This window comes from Cyberlindnera jadinii (assembly GCF_001661405.1).
Source record: "Cyberlindnera jadinii NRRL Y-1542 unplaced genomic scaffold CYBJAscaffold_1, whole genome shotgun sequence".
Taxonomy (NCBI): Eukaryota; Fungi; Ascomycota; class Saccharomycetes; order Phaffomycetales; family Wickerhamomycetaceae; genus Williopsis; species Williopsis jadinii.
The window spans coordinates 1,448,690-1,467,247 of record NW_017963652.1 but is presented as its reverse complement, the minus strand read 5'-3'; the positions used below and the strand labels follow the sequence as shown (position 1 = coordinate 1,467,247).

At 42.0% G+C, this 18,558-nt stretch overlaps 9 protein-coding genes and 2 non-coding genes across 11 annotated transcripts; 5 read left to right on the top strand and 6 right to left on the bottom strand.

The window, feature by feature from the left end:
* The first annotated feature begins 183 nt into the window (after positions 1-183).
* On the top strand, positions 184-2,125 carry SSK1 (mitogen-activated protein kinase kinase kinase SSK1). The gene has a single exon (XM_020214146.1). The coding sequence runs from the start codon at positions 323-325 to the stop codon at positions 2,015-2,017; it is 1,695 nt and encodes a 564-aa protein (XP_020073427.1). The 5' UTR covers positions 184-322; the 3' UTR covers positions 2,018-2,125.
* Positions 2,126-2,214: 89 nt separating this feature from the next.
* SLH1 (RNA helicase) lies at positions 2,215-8,167 on the top strand. The gene has a single exon (XM_020217288.1). It carries the CDS (start codon positions 2,244-2,246, stop codon positions 8,037-8,039), a length of 5,796 nt encoding a protein of 1,931 aa, XP_020073426.1. The 5' UTR covers positions 2,215-2,243; the 3' UTR covers positions 8,040-8,167.
* A 123-nt stretch (positions 8,168-8,290) lies between these two features.
* CYBJADRAFT_t7 lies at positions 8,291-8,377 on the bottom strand. Its single transcript has one exon. It is a non-coding gene; the product is annotated as a tRNA-Tyr (tRNA).
* Positions 8,378-8,516: 139 nt separating this feature from the next.
* EFM1 (protein-lysine N-methyltransferase) lies at positions 8,517-10,296 on the top strand. Its single transcript, XM_020214145.1, has one exon. The coding sequence runs from the start codon at positions 8,541-8,543 to the stop codon at positions 10,218-10,220; it is 1,680 nt and encodes a 559-aa protein (XP_020073425.1). The 5' UTR covers positions 8,517-8,540; the 3' UTR covers positions 10,221-10,296.
* EFG1 (Efg1p) lies at positions 10,217-11,013 on the bottom strand. The gene has a single exon (XM_020214144.1). It carries the CDS (start codon positions 10,959-10,961, stop codon positions 10,266-10,268), a length of 696 nt encoding a protein of 231 aa, XP_020073424.1. The 5' UTR covers positions 10,962-11,013; the 3' UTR covers positions 10,217-10,265.
* Positions 11,014-11,220: 207 nt separating this feature from the next.
* Positions 11,221-11,874, bottom strand: CYBJADRAFT_122077 (superoxide dismutase; the record flags this gene model as incomplete). Its single annotated transcript, XM_020212396.1, has 1 exon — positions 11,221-11,874. A coding segment is annotated over one exon (654 nt), but the record flags the coding sequence as incomplete, so codon positions are not given.
* Positions 11,875-12,454: 580 nt separating this feature from the next.
* CYBJADRAFT_t13 lies at positions 12,455-12,526 on the top strand. Its single transcript has one exon. It is a non-coding gene; the product is annotated as a tRNA-Glu (tRNA).
* A 132-nt stretch (positions 12,527-12,658) lies between these two features.
* On the bottom strand, positions 12,659-13,726 carry CYBJADRAFT_165675 (uncharacterized protein). The gene has a single exon (XM_020214143.1). It carries the CDS (start codon positions 13,577-13,579, stop codon positions 12,725-12,727), a length of 855 nt encoding a protein of 284 aa, XP_020073422.1. The 5' UTR covers positions 13,580-13,726; the 3' UTR covers positions 12,659-12,724.
* A 713-nt stretch (positions 13,727-14,439) lies between these two features.
* On the bottom strand, positions 14,440-15,012 carry CYBJADRAFT_165674 (uncharacterized protein). Its single transcript, XM_020214142.1, has one exon. It carries the CDS (start codon positions 14,978-14,980, stop codon positions 14,801-14,803), a length of 180 nt encoding a protein of 59 aa, XP_020073421.1. The 5' UTR covers positions 14,981-15,012; the 3' UTR covers positions 14,440-14,800.
* A 240-nt stretch (positions 15,013-15,252) lies between these two features.
* HAS1 (ATP-dependent RNA helicase HAS1) lies at positions 15,253-17,163 on the top strand. Its single transcript, XM_020214141.1, has one exon. The coding sequence runs from the start codon at positions 15,275-15,277 to the stop codon at positions 17,021-17,023; it is 1,749 nt and encodes a 582-aa protein (XP_020073420.1). The 5' UTR covers positions 15,253-15,274; the 3' UTR covers positions 17,024-17,163.
* A 293-nt stretch (positions 17,164-17,456) lies between these two features.
* FOL2 (GTP cyclohydrolase I) lies at positions 17,457-18,329 on the bottom strand (the record flags this gene model as incomplete). The annotated part of the gene is made up of 2 exons (XM_020216780.1): positions 17,457-18,166; positions 18,236-18,329. The coding sequence occupies 2 exons, from the start codon at positions 18,327-18,329 to the stop codon at positions 17,457-17,459; spliced, it is 804 nt and encodes a 267-aa protein (XP_020073419.1).
* Between the last annotated feature and the right edge of the window lie 229 nt (positions 18,330-18,558).

The following is an 18,558-nucleotide window of genomic DNA, read 5'->3' as shown; positions in this document are numbered from 1 at the left end:
TAGCGATTACAGAGGAGGCAGACATATTCTTCTGAAACATCACTTGACAACTCCAAGATAAACAACATTGTACCGAATATATCTTCAACTTGAACTCTACGAGCCTCGTTCTTAGACGTTGTTCTCATTCTTTTTGTTTCCAACCTTTTGATCTTTAGATTTTTCTCGGCTTTTTTTGGGGGGGAAATCCTGTGTGTGTTCATTTCCATTGCTAAGGCCTGGGAATAGATAGCTACTACTCGTTTTGAAAGATCCACATTGTGTTACACTGCGGAGGTGGAAGTCATCCCATCGCTTGATTTATCGGTAAGGACCCCAGCAGATGCATAAACAGCCAAAGTACATCTCTCCTTCCAAGAACCAGAACATGAAGCCTGGGACTTCCCCTCAGGTGCCCAGCATCAACACCTCTTCCAGGGACGCAACGAGAAGAATCTGGGTCAAACGCCCAGATGGTGTTGCCACCTCTCTGTACGTCAAACAGGACACCCTTGTTGATGACCTGAAGACCATGATTATTGGGAAATATCCGATGTCCTTGGCCAAATGGGTTGATCCGTCTGATATTGTCATCAAACTTGAACCGGCACTCGTTTCCTCAGTGTACAACCCAATGCCAGTATCTGCGACTCAACGGAAACCACCAGGCCCATCGATCAGTGCACCGTACATGTCAACTTCTCCTTCGTCGTTCAACTCGCCACTATCGCCCATACCTATTTCAGCGAGCAAGTCGTCGCTCATACCACCAAGGGTACCTTCTTCTGAATACAATGCAAGATCGGTATCACCTGCCGCATCTCTGACCGCAATGCCTCCGTTAGAGCCTGATCGTTCAGTCTGGAGCATTGTTGATACATATTACCCAACAGGGATGGGTATTGAAAACGCATTCATTGTTGAGACACCCGTCATCCAACCACCAGAGGCTGGACAATCGGCTCAAACAACACCTACAACGTCACAATTTCAGCAGGGACAGCAACCCACTATGGGCTCCGTTCCTTATCCAGGAAACTCCCATAGGAAAAGTCTGTCAAATGAAACTATTCAGGAGGGGAAAGAGGAGGATTTCTCAAACACACAGTTTCAAAGACGTATGAAATCAGTATCGTCAGGCCAGCCACTCAGATCCACAACACCATCATCGCTACACAGGAGATCAATGTCTAACCCTGCAGAACATGCTTCAGCTGTCCTATTGATGCCATCAAATGCAAAGACTAATAGATCGAACAGCTCAGCAGGACTGATGACTGGTGGTGCTCAAAACCGTGGCTTATCTGTCTCGCCAGACACGTCATCGTCGCCGACAGATGGGATTCATGAGAGATTCAACATTCACAAAACAGCTCCCTCAGGAGCTGTACAAAGGACAGCCTCACCAAGCTCGAAGATTGGCAATGGAACTAGCACAATGGCAAAGGTGTTGCCTAGTGTTAATGTTCTCATAGTGGAGGATAATTTGATTAACCTCAGGATCTTATCTGCACATTTACGGAGACATAGAATACATTATGATGTTGCGAAGAATGGCCAAGAAGCTATAGATAAATGGAGAAACGGTGGCTTTCACTTGGTGCTCATGGATATCCAACTTCCTGTCATGTCCGGTATTGATGCCACGAAAGAGATTCGAAGATTGGAAAAGATGAATCACATCGGTGTGTTTTCAACTTCTGATATACTAAACCTACCTCCAAAGAAGCCTGAAGATAACTTGGATCTCAATGTCTTTAGATCACCTGTGATTATTGTCGCTCTCACGGCAAGTAACTTAAAACAAGATAAACAAGAGGCATTGGCTGCAGGTTGCAACGATTATCTGACAAAGCCAGTGAACCTGGACTGGCTTCTCAACAAGATCACTGAATGGGGGTGCATGCAAGCTTTGATTGATTTCGATGGCTGGAAATCTGGTGAGAGAATGACCAACATCAGTGCTGCTTTACCTACGTTGACAAGAAACGCATCGGCCAGGAAAGTCTTAACCAGCAAAGCCATACCACAGTTCTGATTATTTAACGAATCCACTCTCTTAATACTGTCATTTTTCATCTCTTGATCATCTTTGATCCAGCAATACGTAGATCGTCACTCTGAAGTATATAGGCTTAAAATCCGGTGATGTTTGGCCCTCGGAGATTGTATAGATTTGCGCTTTTCAAACTTTGCATTCAACTTAAAGTAACAACAACTGGCTTCCATTGAAAGGGGATAAAAGAGTATCTTCATTGTGCATCATGTCCATACAATACTCTGTGAGCTCATTGGGATCTTTCATGAGAGCGATGGAAACAGTGCGTGAGGCACTGGAATCGCTGGATCAGGAACCTCTGCAGTTACCAGTTCCGAAAGTTGATCAAGATAACACACGGATTGACCTAAGTGTGTTGACGAGATTTGGGGATATTGAATATGAAGAAGACTTTTCCGATGACTCTGATATGGTGGACTATGGTCTGTACGATCAGTTAACGAAAGAATGTGAGCGTATTGCCTCCAAAAGAAACGATATGACAGCTCAAGAACTGCTGGACTCTATTGTCTCGATCCTCTCTAGTGAATCGTCGGATGACAATTTACAGTCATTGCTCTTTGATATGCTTGGTTTCGATGAATTCGATCTCATATCAAGGCTTGTGACTGAGAAGGAACTCTTCCTCATTGATATGTCGAAACAAAAACAGGAGAAACCACGCAGACAGTTCTTCACTGAGGAAGAGATACGACAACAGGTGAATAAACCAAAAGTCAAAACCAATGACACCTCTGAACCATACTATTCTCAACCAAAGTACCCGAACGTGTTCAAAGCTTTTGATGGGGGAAATATGTTGGCTTTCAATGGACAGAAGTTTGCTCTGCCAATGGGAACAGAGAGAAGACAGACTGAGCTCTACGATGAAATTCTTATACCGATCCAACAGAAGAAAAGACTCAGAAATCTGAATGAAGTTCCAGTTATGATATCTGACCTCGATGCACTCTGTCAGGGGACTTTTAAGGGTTATTCTTCGTTGAATAGAATGCAATCCTTGGTTTACCCTGTTGCCTACAACACTAACGAAAATATGCTGGTCTGTGCTCCAACAGGTGCTGGTAAAACAGATGTGGCACTTCTGGCCATTCTTCATACCATTTCCCAGTTTACAACAGAGACAGAAGACACTATAGACATCGACTATGGTGAATTTAAGATCGTGTACGTTGCACCATTGAAGGCCCTCGCTGCTGAGATTGTCGAGAAGTTTCAAAAAAAGTTACAATGGCTCGGTATACAAGTCAGAGAGCTTACTGGTGATATGCAACTTACTAAAGCAGAGATCCTTGCAACCCAGATTATTGTGACGACACCAGAGAAGTGGGATGTTGTTACTCGTAAAGGTAACGGTGATAACGAGTTGGTCAATAAGGTCCAACTATTGATCATTGACGAGGTCCATTTGCTTCATGAAGAGCGTGGTTCAGTTATCGAGACCCTTGTGGCTCGTACCCTTCGTCAAGTTGAAAGTACTCAGTCAATGATTAGGGTTGTTGGTCTATCTGCAACTTTACCAAATTTCGTCGACGTGGCTGATTTCTTAGGTGTTAATAGGCAAATTGGTATGTTCTTCTTTGACCAATCGTTCAGACCAATCCCACTGAAGCAAGAACTTCTTGGTGTTGTTGGTAAGAGTGGCTCGAAACAAGCAAGAGAAAATATCGATAAGGTTGCCTACGAAAAGCTTGTTGAGGAGCTCAGAAATGGAGCACAGGTCATGGTATTTGTCCATTCAAGAAAGGACACTGTGAAAACTGCACAGACATTTGCCCGCATGGCACGGGACTTCAATGAGACATCATTATTTGACTGTTCTGAGAGTGATCAATTCGAGAGATTCAAACGTGAGATGTCTAAGAATCACAATAAAGACCTTCGGGAGACTTTTGAAACCGGTTTCGGATGTCATCATGCCGGTATGTTGAGAGCTGATCGTAATCTAACGGAAAAGATGTTTGCAGCTGGTGCTATTAAGGTGTTGTGCTGTACTGCAACATTAGCTTGGGGTGTTAATTTGCCCGCAGCTGTTGTGATTGTGAAAGGAACCCAGGTGTATGATTCTAAGAAAGGTGGCTTTACTGATCTTGGTATATCTGACGTGATTCAAATCTTTGGTCGTGCTGGTAGACCACAATATGAAAAATATGGTACTGGTATCTTATGCACAACCAAAGACAGATTGGACGAATATGTCAGATTACTAACGTCTCAACACCCTATTGAATCCAAGTTAAGTGATAAGCTCGTTGACAATTTGAATGCTGAAATATCGTTAGGAACTGTCACAAATGTTGATGAAGGAGTCAAGTGGCTGGGTTATACATATATGTTTGTGCGTATGAAACAAAACCCTTTTGCATATGGAATTGACTGGAAAGAGTTGAATGACGATCCTCAGCTGTTTGGAAGAAGAACCAAAATGATCACAACAGCAGCTCGCCGTCTTCATTCTTTACAGATGATTATATTTGATGAGAGATCTTTACACTTCATTCCGAAAGACCTCGGAAGAATTGCATCTGACTTTTATTTGTTGAATGACAGTATTGAGATATTCAATCAAATATGTAACCCAAGAGCAACTGAGGCAGATGTTCTATCTATGATATCCATGTGCAGTGAATTCGACGCCATCAAATTCAGACAAGAAGAGGCTACTGAACTTGCAAAGCTCCTTGAAGAAAAGTCGCCATGTCAAATTGGAGCAGAAATTGAATCAGCTCCTGGTAAAACAAATGTTTTACTTCAATCGTACATCTCACGAGCTCATGTTAAGGATTCTGCTCTATTTTCAGATACCAATTACGTCGCACAGAATTCGATCAGAATTTGTCGAGCACTGTTTCTCATTGGTCTTCACAGACGTTGGGGAACATACGCCAAAGTTATGCTTTCTATCTGCAAGGCTATCGAAAGACGACTTTGGCCTTATGAGCATCCTTTGAAACAGTTTGACTTACCTCAGCAAATTATGAGAGTAATTGAATCAAAGAATCCCTCGATAGATGATCTGCGTGAGCTGGAACCAAAAGAGTTGGGGGATCTGGTCCATAACACCAAAATGGGTTCTACTCTTTACAATCTGATAGGAAGGCTACCAACCATCTTGGTGGATGCTGAAGTATTCCCAATTACGAAGAATGTGATGAGAGTACATGTGAATTTACAACCTGACTTCGCTTGGTCGGAGAAATTCCACGGAAATGCTGAATTCTTTTGGGTATTGGTTGAGGAATCTAACAAATCAGAAATTCTACACTTTGAGAAGTTCATTTTAGGTCGCAGGCAGATGAAATCGCCACATGAAATGGACTTTATGATTCCTTTGGCTGATCCTTTGCCTCCTCAAATTGTAATTCGTGTGATATCTGATACTTGGTTGGGTTCTGAAACAATCCACAGCATCTCTTTCCAACATCTGATCAGACCTCATAACGAGACACTTCAAACAAAATTACTCAGATTGAACCCATTACCAATAACTGCGCTTCACAACGCAGAAACTGAGGGAATTTACTCGCCAAAGTTCCGCTACTTCAATGCGATGCAAACCATGACATTCCACACGTTGTATAATACGAATGACTCTGTGTTTGTTGGATCGCCAACTGGTTCTGGTAAGACGGTGGTTGCAGAGCTTGCTATCTGGCACGCATTTAATGAATTCCCTGGTTCAAAAATTGTATACATTGCTCCAATGAAAGCGCTTGTTCGTGAAAGAGTGGATGACTGGAGGGAAAGACTGACTCCGAAAACGGGTCATAGAGTCGTGGAGTTGACTGGTGATAATATACCTGCTGCTAATGAAGTTCGTGATGCTTCCATTATTATCACAACACCAGAGAAATTTGATGGTATCTCCCGTAATTGGCAAACCAGAAAATTTGTTCAAAAAGTGTCGCTCGTTATTATGGATGAAATCCATTTGTTGGCATCTGACCGTGGTCCTATCTTAGAGATGATTGTCAGTCGTATGCGTTACATTGAATCTCAAACTAAGAAGCCTATTAGACTCCTTGGTCTTTCCACTGCTGTTTCAAATGCATTCGATATGGCAGGATGGCTTGGTGTGAAACAAGGTCTGTTTAATTTCCCACAGTCTGTTCGTCCTGTTCCCTTGGAGATGTACATTGATGGCTTCCAGGATAATCTGGCATTCTGCCCCTTGATGAAAACTATGAATAAGCCGGCATTCATGGCTATCAAGGCACATTCGCCTGATAAACCTGTCCTGATATTTGTCGCTTCGAGAAGACAAACAAGACTGACAGCTTTGGATCTAATTCATCTATGTGGTATGGAAGAGAATCCTCGTCGCTTCCTCAAGATGGGTGAGGATGAGCTAAACGGCTACCTCGAGAATGTGAAAGATGAAACGTTGCGTCTTGCACTTCAGTTTGGTATAGGCTTGCATCATGCTGGTCTTGTAGATAGTGACAGAAAGATATCTCATAAGCTGTTTCAAGAGAATAAGATTCAGATACTTGTGGCTACAAGTACCTTAGCTTGGGGTGTTAACTTACCAGCTCATCTTGTGATTATCAAGGGTACACAATTTTTCGATGCAAAGATTGAAGCCTACAGAGATATGGATTTGACTGACATCCTCCAAATGATGGGTCGTGCTGGTCGTCCAGCTTATGATACTAGTGGTATCGCTATCGTGTACACGAAGGAGTCCAAAAAGATGTTTTACAAGCATTTCCTCAATGTTGGCTTTCCTGTGGAATCCAGTTTGCACAAGGTTTTAGATGACCACGTTGGTGCTGAAATTGCTGCTGGTACTATCAAGTCAAGGCAAGAAGCTCTAGACTTTTTGACGTGGACTTTCTTGTTTAGAAGGGCACATAACAATCCAACGTACTACGGGATTGAAGATACAACCACTGCAGGTGTCAGCTTGTATCTCTCAAAAATCATTGATACTGCTATTAACAACTTGGTTGAATCTAGCTGTGTTATTGCTGGTGAAAACTCCTTAGAAGCTACACCTTACTTGATCATCTCATCATACTATTATATGTCTCACAAGACGATCCGTAATCTTGTGGCCCAGGTGTCGAAGGACAGCACATTCCGTGAATGTCTACGTTTCATGTCTGAAGCCACGGAGTACAATGAATTGCCTACACGTCACGGAGAAGAAATAATGAATATGGAAATGTCACAACAACTGAGATATCCGGCCGATGATCTTGTTGACAGACCTATCTGGGATCCTCATATCAAGACTTATTTGCTGTTACAGGCATATATGTCACGCGCAGATTTACCTATTGCCGATTATTCCCAAGACACGGTCACTGTTTTGGATCAAGCACTTCGTATTCTTCAGGCATATATCGACGTTGCGAGCGAGATGGGATACTTGGACACTGTTTTGATGTTCATTAAATTGATGCAATGTGTTAAGCAAGGTTGTTGGTTTGATGATGATACAGTTACGGCCCTTCCTGGTGCTCAGTTGAAGAGAAAAGAAGAATACAATCCTGATGGTATCAGCACTGAACTCTCTTCTCTGGGAGAGAAGAGCTCGAAGAAACAAACAACTCTGAATGAACTTGGCTCATATCAAGGAAAGAAACTTGAGAACTTCTCCCATAAAGTAGGAGTGGATGATGAAAATCGCAAAGAGTTCATTCGTACAGTGTCCAAACTTCCAATTTGTTCGTTCACAATTGAGCAAAAGAACCCAGATCGCTTAAATGTTTATTTGAAACACCTAAACTCTCCTGTGAATAAGGACTTCAAGATGCTTCTTCACCGCTTCCCAAAGGCACAAAAGGAATCGTGGTTTATCATACTGTTTGAAAGATCGACACGTGAGCTTCTGACTCTTAAAAGAGCAATGCCTATGATGTCAAAGGGTGATCGTAACGGTTGCATCAATGCTGAATTATCCATCGCGAAAGAACTACAGGGCAAAGCTGTCTGTATATTGGCTGTGAATGATGCCTTTGATATACAGTATCAACAGGATATCCAGTTAATGTGAGACTGTGGTGGTCATATCACGGACTGTCTGTACCCTCTATCTACAGTTATAGTATGACAATTATTACGCACCATCTAATGATTGGTCGACTCTAATAAATGAAGAATCTTACTGCGGATGAAACGAAGCTTTAGAGTAACTTACTGTAAGCTTCTAGTATCACAACCCGTCCTATCATTATCAGCCAGAGCTTCGATCACAGCTAGAGGAAGCCATGCTCACGTGAGCTGAACAAGAAGTTTAAAAAAAAATCTCTCGGGGGCGATTCGAACGCCCGATGTTCAGATGACTTTCTAACATTACAGTCTGACGCCTTAAACCAACTTGGCCACCGAGAGGCAATTGTTGTTCGGAAGCTGCGGTTGTTGCAGTAGTTGCATACCTTTGGTTGGCGCACACTTCTATTATTGAAAAAAAGCTTGATTGCACTCTAACGTATCAACGAAATCATTTATGTCTCACTATTCGATTCAATCAGCATAATCATCTATTGAAAAGACAATGTCTGATAGACTGGTCTCTTTATTGAAATGGGTTTCTGACAACGGTGCCAAGATCTCTCCTTCACTTGAATTCAGAGATACAGCAGATGGTATTTCCTGCTTTGCTACCTCATCGCCTGAAGGTGATGAGCTCTTCACTGTCCCACAAGTGCTTGCCATCACGCCTGTTTTGGCTTCTGATGCGCTTGGAATTCAATTGAAAGGAAACAGAAATTCCCTCACGCAACTCCTTCTCGCAAAGCTTCGTTTCCATGATGAAGAGACTTCTGTTAATGGTCGGGATCTAAAGAGCTTCTTCAAACCATATCTCGACATTCTTCCAACCTCTGAAGAAACTAGAAGCCCATATTTTTGGGGAGTTGAGAGAGAGCTGCTCAAAGGAACTGACGCTGATGTTGCCGTGGATAAGGCCATTATGAACCATTTAGAGGAATGGTATTCTGTGGTTCAAAAACTCGACACCAAGTTAAGACCTTCGACTTATTCCGAAGAGATTGAATTTTATTCAACTTTGAAGACTTCAAAGCCAAAACATTTTGCGGCTTATTTCAACAATCCTACAAGTTGGATGTCATTTCCTGCTTATCTATGGTCGTGTGCCATCTTCAACTCCCGTGCTTTTCCTTTTATTCTGAATTCCTCGAAGGCACAGGATCTCAATGAGGCATTCTTGTTGCCTGTCTTTGATCTTCTTAACCATAACAATCAAAAGGCTGAAGTGAAATGGGAATTTGAGAATAACCAGTACATCTTCAAGACAAAGCAGGTGTTGGAGCAAGGATCCGAGGTCTTCAACAGTTACGGACCAAAGACCCACGAGGAGTTATTGTTAAACTACGGTTTTGTCCTTGAGGATAATCCTGATGATAAGGCTAATATCTCATTGCGAATTCCAGAAGATGAGGTTGAAAATGCAATAAAATTTGGGGTTGACATTCAAGGACATGAAGTCTCGTTCGAAATAACTAAGCAGAACCCATTGCCGGAGTCCCTTGTTGTTTTGTTCTGTTTCCTCCTGAAGAATTCATCTGAAAGTGTGATAACTTTGAGAAATAAGCTTGAAGGTTTGAAGTATCTCTCTAGTATCCTACAACAGAAACTTGATGGGTTGAAGCCTGTTAAAGTTGATGGTTCTATTGATTCAAGGGTTGTTAAGAATACAAAGATCTACAGAAACGCTCATAAGCAATTTTTCCAATTATGTTACGAGAAATGTACTTCTCTGGAGAAGCAAATGTTGAAAGAGTACAAGCCGTTATCGTTCAAAACTATCTTCAAAACTGACAAAGCATTTGCAAACGCATTGCTCCTGATCTTTGGGATCACATCATATGAGCAGTTGAGCAAGACTGACGATTTGGACAGAGTCATTATCCTATGGCTCATCAGATGTGGTAACAAAAAGGCGTATAATGAGAAGAACCTTTTCCCAGATTTTATTCTTGACACTTATCAAGAAGTTTCAAAGACTGTTACTGTTACCAGAAAGGACATCCAAGATAACATACCTATATATAAGGCGCTTTTCCCAACTATTGCTGATAAAGTCCCAGAAGTTTTCGGTAAAGGTGATTGGAGCATCAAACAGTTCGTCATCGCAGAAGAAGTTCGTGACAAACTCTGCTTCGAAAGAAAAACAAGCCGTGAAGTCCTATTTCTACAGAATATCAGAGTCTAAAGCTAATCACAGTAATATAGACATACACCTGTTTATTTAGGTATCTTACTCAAAAAGTTCATCCTCCTCTTCCTCTTGTTCTTCCTTTGTCAGTTCCTGTACTCTTGTAGTTTCGAAGTTTGAGGCCAATGGAGTTTTATCAACAACAGAGCCCTCCACCACCTCTTCTAATGAAATTGGTAGTGTATTCGTCTTATTCATTTGCTCAATCTCCTTCTTCAATGCGTTTCTGATTTCGCTCGTCTGCTGAGCACCTCTCTTCTTGTTATCGTCAAGCTCCCCTTCATCACCATCTTCATTAGGAAACAGAGCAACGTATTTAACATCTCTTGGGAAGTTGACCACGTACAAGAGATCTGTCTCTGCGTGTGTCAACTTCTTTCTCGATTTTTTGATCTCTTTCTTTTCAGCATCGCTACTCACCAACTCGTCGTATTCCTTCTTAGTCTTCTTGTATCTTCTCAAGGCCTTCTTCTTTTCAAAGAATCTGATCATGTGATACTTCTTAGACAGTTTTTTGACCCTCTGTACGTTCTCGGCATTCTTCAACTCCACTTTGAGCGTCTCGAGAGCCCTTTCATTCTCCAACAGAACATCAGCTGGAAGAGAATCTCTCTTCTTTGTAATGAATCTTTCAATATCACGTATCTTCTTCTTCAGCTTGGAAGTGCCAGCACCTAAGACATTGGCGACTTCGATAGATGTGCCATTAGATCTCTTCTTCCCTCTTATTGGAGCCATTATTAAGCCTTTTTTCTATGCAATCAATGGCGTATATTCGTCTCAAGTTATGTCCATAGAAAACTTCTCTCGAAGCGATGAGCAGGGTAAAAAATTATAGTGAACTCTATCGCGAAAACGTTTTTTAAATACGATGAGATGAGATGAGCTCTACAGAGGAAACGTATAGTTAAGGAGCGTTAATTACTGTATAAAACTAAAGACCACCTAATCAGAGGATTGATTTGCACGATTTGACACGATAATACGTTTGAAGGTTTCAAGCAGTGTATCTCTTTTCAGCCTCAGCCCAGTTAATCACGTGCCAGATGGCCTTGAAATAATCAGCCTTGACGTTTTGGTATTGTAAGTAGTAGGCGTGTTCCCAGGCATCAATTGCAATCAATGGTATGAGCTCTGGACCCACAGTATCCTGGTTGGCAGTAGTTACAACTTCAATTGAGCCATTGTCCTTGTTCTTGACAATCCACGCCCATCCAGAGCCTTGGATACTGGCTAGTTTGGAGTTTGTCAGGCTGATTAATTGGTCAAACGTTCCGTACTCCTTCTCAACTGCATCTGCTAATGGCCCAGTAGGGAACTTACCACCACCTTGAGACACAGGTGCCAAACTTTTCCAAAAGATGTTGTGGTTTCTATAGCCACCCCCGTGGAATTTAATGGCTTGTTGTAACTCAATGACCTTCAGCACGTCACCAGCAGCCTCAGCATCAGTCAAACTGGCAATGGCAGCGTTATATCCATTGACATAGGTCTGATGGTGTTTTTTGTGGTGTATCTCGTTGATCTGTCCAGAGATATAGGGCTCAAGTGCGTTATAAGCGTAATCCAAGTCAGGTAAAGTAACACTAACCATTATAGCTATGGAGTTGGAATTGAGGTAGCGTAATGAAGAGGAGGTCCTTCTACAGCTTTAAAACATATTTTCCAAGACAAAGGATGTGGCACTTTCCATTGTGAAGATCGCAAGGGAATAAACCAAATGGGGTAAATTTTGCTCTTGTAATTTGCTCAAATATTGGTAACTATGTGTAATGTACATGAGTCCCGGCTTGATTGACCTGAATAGTCCTCCGTCTGACCTCTTGCCGAGACTTACTGTGGACACTACGTACGAATCTGTGCGTTCAGACTTTACCAAGTTACACACGAAAGCTGACGTCTCACTGGAGATGTGCAATTCCTCTTCTTCTATCACTTAGGATTAAAACAGAATAGCATATAATGACCAAAGATTGCATGAACCACTAGTGCAAGCCACAACGGTAGTGCTCCGACCATACTTTGTAATATACGAACTGAAGGCTCCGGGTAATGAGTGCTAAGCTCAACAAAGGTTGATGTAAGATCATATAGAGAGTTTTGATCTGTATATAGGCAATGCATCTGTTTTATTGTAGTAATTTTATCACTGGTGAGCTTCAAGATCCGTTAAGGTTCCCTTTTCGAAGCCCACCTCTGATTAGGCTGTATATCTTCGGTTTTCAACAAAATCCGGCATGGTGTAGTGGCTAACATCGGTCGCTCTCACCGACCAGCCCGGGGTTCGATTCCCCGTACCGGAATTTTTTTTTAAATTAGAGACTGGATAGCGTTGCCATCGTTGATCAGACATTTTCCATGAACCATACATGGAATACTTGTATTATTGTGTGAGATTAGATGTTCCTACAACTAGCTGATTATGAGAAATCATTGTTCATTAAAATTGGGTTATTTTCATGACTTGCTAATGTACATTCAAACTGGTACTGTAGTCACATTCATTGGAAAGACTCATCTTCAACTTCCTCAAGTGAAACTTTTCTCTTGAGTTTTGGAAGCTGTTTGAGGACTGGCTCTGACTTTGTAACTTCTGATTCAGTGTCGGAGACAGTTGATTCTGTCTCAGATGCAGACTCTGCTTCGGAAGTAACAGGCTCTTCATCTTCCAAGTCTGTTTGAGAAACAGTTTTGGATGGCGCAGCTTGTGTTCTCTCAGGAACTGGCTCATCCTGCAAAACTGATTTGGCACGTTCGAAAACATCAGAAGTTTCAGTTGTGTATAATCCACGAGTGATTGGCACAGATATAACCTTTTTCTTGTGATGTTCAGATCTCTTCTTGTTCTGAGTCTTGGAAACATTACAATTCTTTGGACTTATAGTTCTGACCTGCACAACTGTTTGGAGCTTCTTCTTTGGAATGTTCACAAGTAAAACGTTATCGATGATTCTCCATTCTGCATCATCCAAATCAATGGTAGCAGTCTTGAAGGAGAAAGTCTTGTCAAATGAGTCACTTCTAGATCCAATACTTATCAAGGTATTACCTGCATTGGTGAATCTATATTGGATCTGATAATCGTCAAACGAGTTTGAAGGGTCATTCTTCTTCATCACTTGGATTTGATAAGAATTACCAGTCTGCAATGCACGACTGAAGACCTCAACTCTTGGTGGGGCAACGTAGGCATCCCGCATTCGGAAAACACAGTCAAATGGATCAGCGGAGTGAGAACATGGATGAGAGCAGTAGATATTGTTACGTCTCGATGGTGTTGCAACTCTTCTTGTTCTCTGTGGGGTAAGCAAGTTGTCTTCAAAGAAGAAACTTGGTGCAGCGGCAAATGAAAGCATTGTTATTGTGTTTGTAATACTGATTGACAGTTGGTAGCGAATAGTGATGATCTCAACAAAGAGACATTTCAAGCTTCTCCGTGATCATCACTGCGTTTTATAGTTGTATTTGCCATTTGTCATCGGTTTCATAGAATTTGCTAGAAAGGTTGGCGCAGAGTTGATGGAATTTTCCAGAACTTTAACTCCGCCCGCAGCGGAATGTTCCAGAAATTTTTCCGGGGTTAAGTCCGATCGGAAAATTGTATGGCACATTCCACTTAGCATATCAACGAGGATGATCCCCATCGATAAACGCTTTTTATAGCTGAATAATTGTATCCGTGGCGTGTACTCGTATGTAATTAGTTTTGAGGTGTAATTGCTCCTTTGTGACTTGTTATTAAAACCATAGAACTCAGGTATCATGTTTCCCATTAGAATGATACTAATAAAAATAGCAAACTGGCCTTCAAATTTCTCCAAGGTGTACCAGACTGTGGCAAATACTTTAACTAAGAGATCTACAAATCATGAGCAAGCAAACATCAACAATTCCTGAGATCTAATAAACCATAGATTTGTAAGGTATGATCAAAAAAACGCATAAATTCGGTTATATCTCAACGACGAAATAATAATAGAACATATTACAAAGTCCTGTGTCAATTAGCTACTGTTATCAAAGATAAGTTGGAGAGTTAACCAGTGAGTAGTCGATCTTAAATGAATGGGCGTTCTGTTGTAATCGTACGCCATGTTACTGAGCTCTTAAACGTCTGGTGGGAGAACCCGGATCAATATGAGATTCTGAAAACAATTTTAGCCAATCTAGTAGGAATTTTCCATTAGAATAGAACGTTGTCATTTTGGTTTCTTCAAGAGCGAACAGATCTAAACATTGGTTTTGAGTGGTGGTACGGACAAGCGCAGCAATAGTATCAGTAAAAGTTTACAAATCAACTTAAAAGCCAGATGAGATCATTAAAGGACAGAAGTCTGTCCTCTCTCTCTCGCCCATCACAAACTATCTCCCTGGTATGAGAAACAGGACAGAGCTCTAATGTGCCTACTCAATTGAATCCTGTGAGGACTTCCCATAACCTTGAGAGTCACTGATGGATTCTAAGTGACTCGTGTTTAGACCAATATCTCAGCCACATGTGGTGAAGGCATCATTATTTGAAGATTTTTTTATAATGAAAGGCAATGGCGTGAATAACCTCTAGCCTTCTTGTGTCTTTAAAGGCTCACATGAGGAAATAGTGTTGCCATGTTGAACCCACGTACAGACTCTTTCCATAAATCTTCGCCTTCAGTGTTCAAGAGTGCCTCCGCTAAAGCAAATCTCTCACTACAGTGCTTCAGTATTGAAATCAGTGGCAACATAATAAACAGATAAGCTGCGATAATAAACCACATCTACACGTCCAATTGTATGGATTCGAAGACGGTGTTAATGAAACTCCTACAGTGTCGTATGAAATGACTATAAAGGATGCTGATTTGCGAAAACAAGTCTGCAATAGGAATCTGCAACGAAACTTCACGACACAAAATTTCGTTGCTTCTATTCTTTCCTAATATGGATATTTTCGCTGCCAAAAAAAAATTTCTACAGAGGGCATCGCATTCAAAACTTTTCGTTCTCTCTTCTTAAAGAGACTTTAGAACGAATACCAAATCTCTGTTATCGGTCTTCCACTATTAGGACAAATGGCAAAGACTTTACACAAGAAAGGATCCAAGCCTAAGGGCTCACACAAGTCCTCCCATTCTGAGTTGAAGAAGGGCAAGAAGAGAGTCCATGAGGAATCTGAGCAAGAAGAGGATGATACTGACAAACTTGTTGATGAGTTAGATGAACAGTTTGACGATATTGCTGACTTGTTGGATGTGAATTACAAGGGTAAGAAAGCTCTCAAGCGTGAAAAGCAACAAGAAGAGGAAGATGACGAAGTAGATGATGGAGAAGAAGAAGAAGGAGAAGAAGAAGAAGAAGAAGAAGACGAAGACGAAGAGCCATCTCAACCAAATGCGTACAACGAGTCTGACCCTGTTAGTGATAAGTTTGTTGACCATAACCTCTCTGAACGTACGTTGAAGGCGATCAGTGATCTGGGATTTACAAAAATGACTCCAGTTCAGGCAAGAACCATCCCTCCGTTGCTTGCTGGTCGTGATGTCTTGGGTGCTGCAAAGACAGGCTCTGGTAAGACTTTGGCCTTCTTGATTCCTGCTATTGAATTATTGCATTCTTTGAAATTCAAACCAAGAAATGGTACTGGTGTCATTGTGGTGTCTCCAACAAGAGAATTGGCACTCCAAATCTTCCAAGTTGCGAGGGAGTTGATGGCTCATCATACTCAAACTGTGGGTATTGTTATTGGTGGTGCTAATAGACGTGCTGAGGCTGAGAAGTTGGTTAAGGGTGTTAACTTGTTGATTGCTACCCCAGGTAGATTGTTGGATCACTTGCAGAATACCCAAGGTTTTGTCTTTAACAGATTGAAAGCCCTGGTGATCGATGAAGCTGATAGAATCTTGGAAATCGGTTTCGAAGAGGAAATGAGACAGATCATCAAAATCCTTCCAAGTGAAAACAGACAAAGTATGTTGTTCTCTGCCACTCAGACAACTAAGGTTGAAGATCTCGCTAGAATCTCCCTCAGACCAGGTCCACTCTTTATCAATGTTGTGAACAAAGATGAGGCTTCCACAGCTGATAGATTGGAGCAAGGTTACGTTGTATGTGACTCTGATAAGCGTTTCCTTCTCTTGTTCTCCTTCTTGAAGCGTAACGCTAAGAAGAAAATCATTGTTTTCTTATCATCATGTAACTCTGTCAAGTACTACGCTGAGCTTCTAAACTACATCGACCTACCAGTGCTTGATCTTCACGGTAAACAAAAACAGCAGAAACGTACCAACACTTTCTTCGAGTTCTGTAATGCCAAACAGGGTATCTTGATCTGTACAGATGTTGCTGCCCGTGGATTGGATATTCCATCTGTTGATTGGATTATTCAATTCGATCCACCTGATGACCCAAGAGACTATATTCATCGTGTCGGTCGTACCGCAAGAGGTACAAAGGCACAAGGTAAGTCGCTGATGTTTTTGACACCAAATGAGCTAGGGTTCTTGAGATACTTGAAGGCTGCCAAGGTTCCATTGAACGAGTACGAATTCCCAACGAATAAGATCGCCAATGTCCAATCCCAATTGGAGAAGTTGATTTCATCCAACTACTGGCTACACCAAAGTGCCAAAGATGGTTATAGATCTTATCTTCAGGCTTATGCCTCCCATCATCTGAAGACAGTTTACCAAATTGACAAGTTAGATCTTGTCAAAGTTGCTAAAGGTTTCGGATTCACAACACCACCAAAGGTCAACATCACCATTGGTGCTAGTGGGAAAACACCAAAGACGCAGAACAAGCACAAGAAGATCAAGGCCTGAGTGGTATCAACCCGAGCATGAAGAACAGAAATAAAAGTGTACATTAACTATCACATCCATGAAATTGGTCTAATATACAATGTTTAAGTAAGATTAGTTCTTGATTAATATACATAGATGTTGAAATCCTCTTCACGCATTTGAGTAAGTCGTAAGTGATATATAAGAAAAGGGCAATAGGTGCCCCCATAGGCTTCAGCCAAACCAGTTGAAGTCGTAACTTAGATGCAAAACAAAAGTGACAAATGTAATAGACAAAGATAAAGGGAGTAAAGATGTTGAACAGTTTATAGAAGAGTTGTCGTTGTTGAAGTATCATTGAGAGGTTGGTTTATAGTGGTTTCGTTTCAGTTCGTTTCAATGGTAAAGGGAGAGACATCAGGAGTGGGTTGAATCGTTTCCTTCGTTATCTTATGCGAGTTCGCTCGGTCTTTCATCTTTTACCCAAGAGACCCAAGAACTCCTCCCTAGTCTTCTGGGCTTCACGGAAACATCCAAGCATACAGCTCGTCACCGTTGATGACCCCGATTTCTGAACACCACGAGAAACCATACACATGTGAGTTGCCTCTATGACAACCGCAACACCTTGTGGTTTCAGGATCTCTTTCAGGGCCATTGCGATCTGCTTCGTCAATCTTTCCTGCACTTGGAATCTTCTAGCGTACATCTCAGCCAATCTGGCCAGCTTGGATAATCCCAACACTTTCTTATTTGGGATGTAGCCTATGTGAACCTTACCGAAGAAGGGCACCAGATGGTGCTCACACAGGGAGAAGATCTCAATATCACGAACAATCACCATCTCATCGTGGTCTTCCTCGAACACTGCTCTCTTGATGACATCGCGGATGTTATCCTCGTAACCCTTGGTGAAGAACAGCATTGCACGGGCATATCTCTCAGGCGTCTCCAGCAGGCCCTCTCTTGTCACATCTTCTCCTAGCTCTGTGAGAATGACCTTGACGGCATCGCTGATTCTCTGCTCACGTGCAGCCAGCTGGGTCTCATCCTCCTCGATACGGGAGCGAGCTCCAAGACTAGGCCATGATAACCCGTCAGAGTCAATTGGAGGGTTTAGCGTGTACGGAGATGCAGGTCTCGTCTGTAGTGGAGAGTCCGTGACTCTCTTTGGACGCTGCGCTGACGGATGGTGGTGATGCCCATGAGAGTGCGTAATCGATGACTGCGCAGTGGCTGAGTAGCCGGCACCGTTAACATAGTTCTGTGGAGATGACATGTTCGCTGTCCCTGATATATCCAAATCAGACACGTCTGCAAGAGATGACGATAATTTATCAGACATTTCCTATCCTTCACAGGTGAGTTGTAACCTCAATTATGGCCTCTTCGCCCTAGGAGGGGGAGTAATTGTTCCTGTCTGGCTTGGTAAATTTTTCGCATCGGCCTCTCGCTACGAAAATTTTCCTTTCTCTGTGGGCTGCCCACCACTTGCGTAAATTTTACCACCAAAGCTACCAATCACATGTGTCATTTTCAGTGTATTTCGCCTATCTTTCAGTCCAATCTACTGT

What these genes read in the sequence shown, in the direction of transcription:
- EFM1 (XM_020214145.1), top strand. Translation starts at nt 8,541, where the DNA reads ATGTCTGATAGACTGGTCTCTTTATTGAAATGGGTTTCTGACAACGGT.
- EFG1 (XM_020214144.1), bottom strand. Translation starts at nt 10,961, where the DNA reads ATGGCTCCAATAAGAGGGAAGAAGAGATCTAATGGCACATCTATCGAA.
- HAS1 (XM_020214141.1), top strand. Translation starts at nt 15,275, where the DNA reads ATGGCAAAGACTTTACACAAGAAAGGATCCAAGCCTAAGGGCTCACAC.
- CYBJADRAFT_165675 (XM_020214143.1), bottom strand. Translation starts at nt 13,579, where the DNA reads ATGCTTTCATTTGCCGCTGCACCAAGTTTCTTCTTTGAAGACAACTTG.
- SLH1 (XM_020217288.1), top strand. Translation starts at nt 2,244, where the DNA reads ATGTCCATACAATACTCTGTGAGCTCATTGGGATCTTTCATGAGAGCG.
- SSK1 (XM_020214146.1), top strand. Translation starts at nt 323, where the DNA reads ATGCATAAACAGCCAAAGTACATCTCTCCTTCCAAGAACCAGAACATG.
- CYBJADRAFT_165674 (XM_020214142.1), bottom strand. Translation starts at nt 14,980, where the DNA reads ATGTGGTTTATTATCGCAGCTTATCTGTTTATTATGTTGCCACTGATT.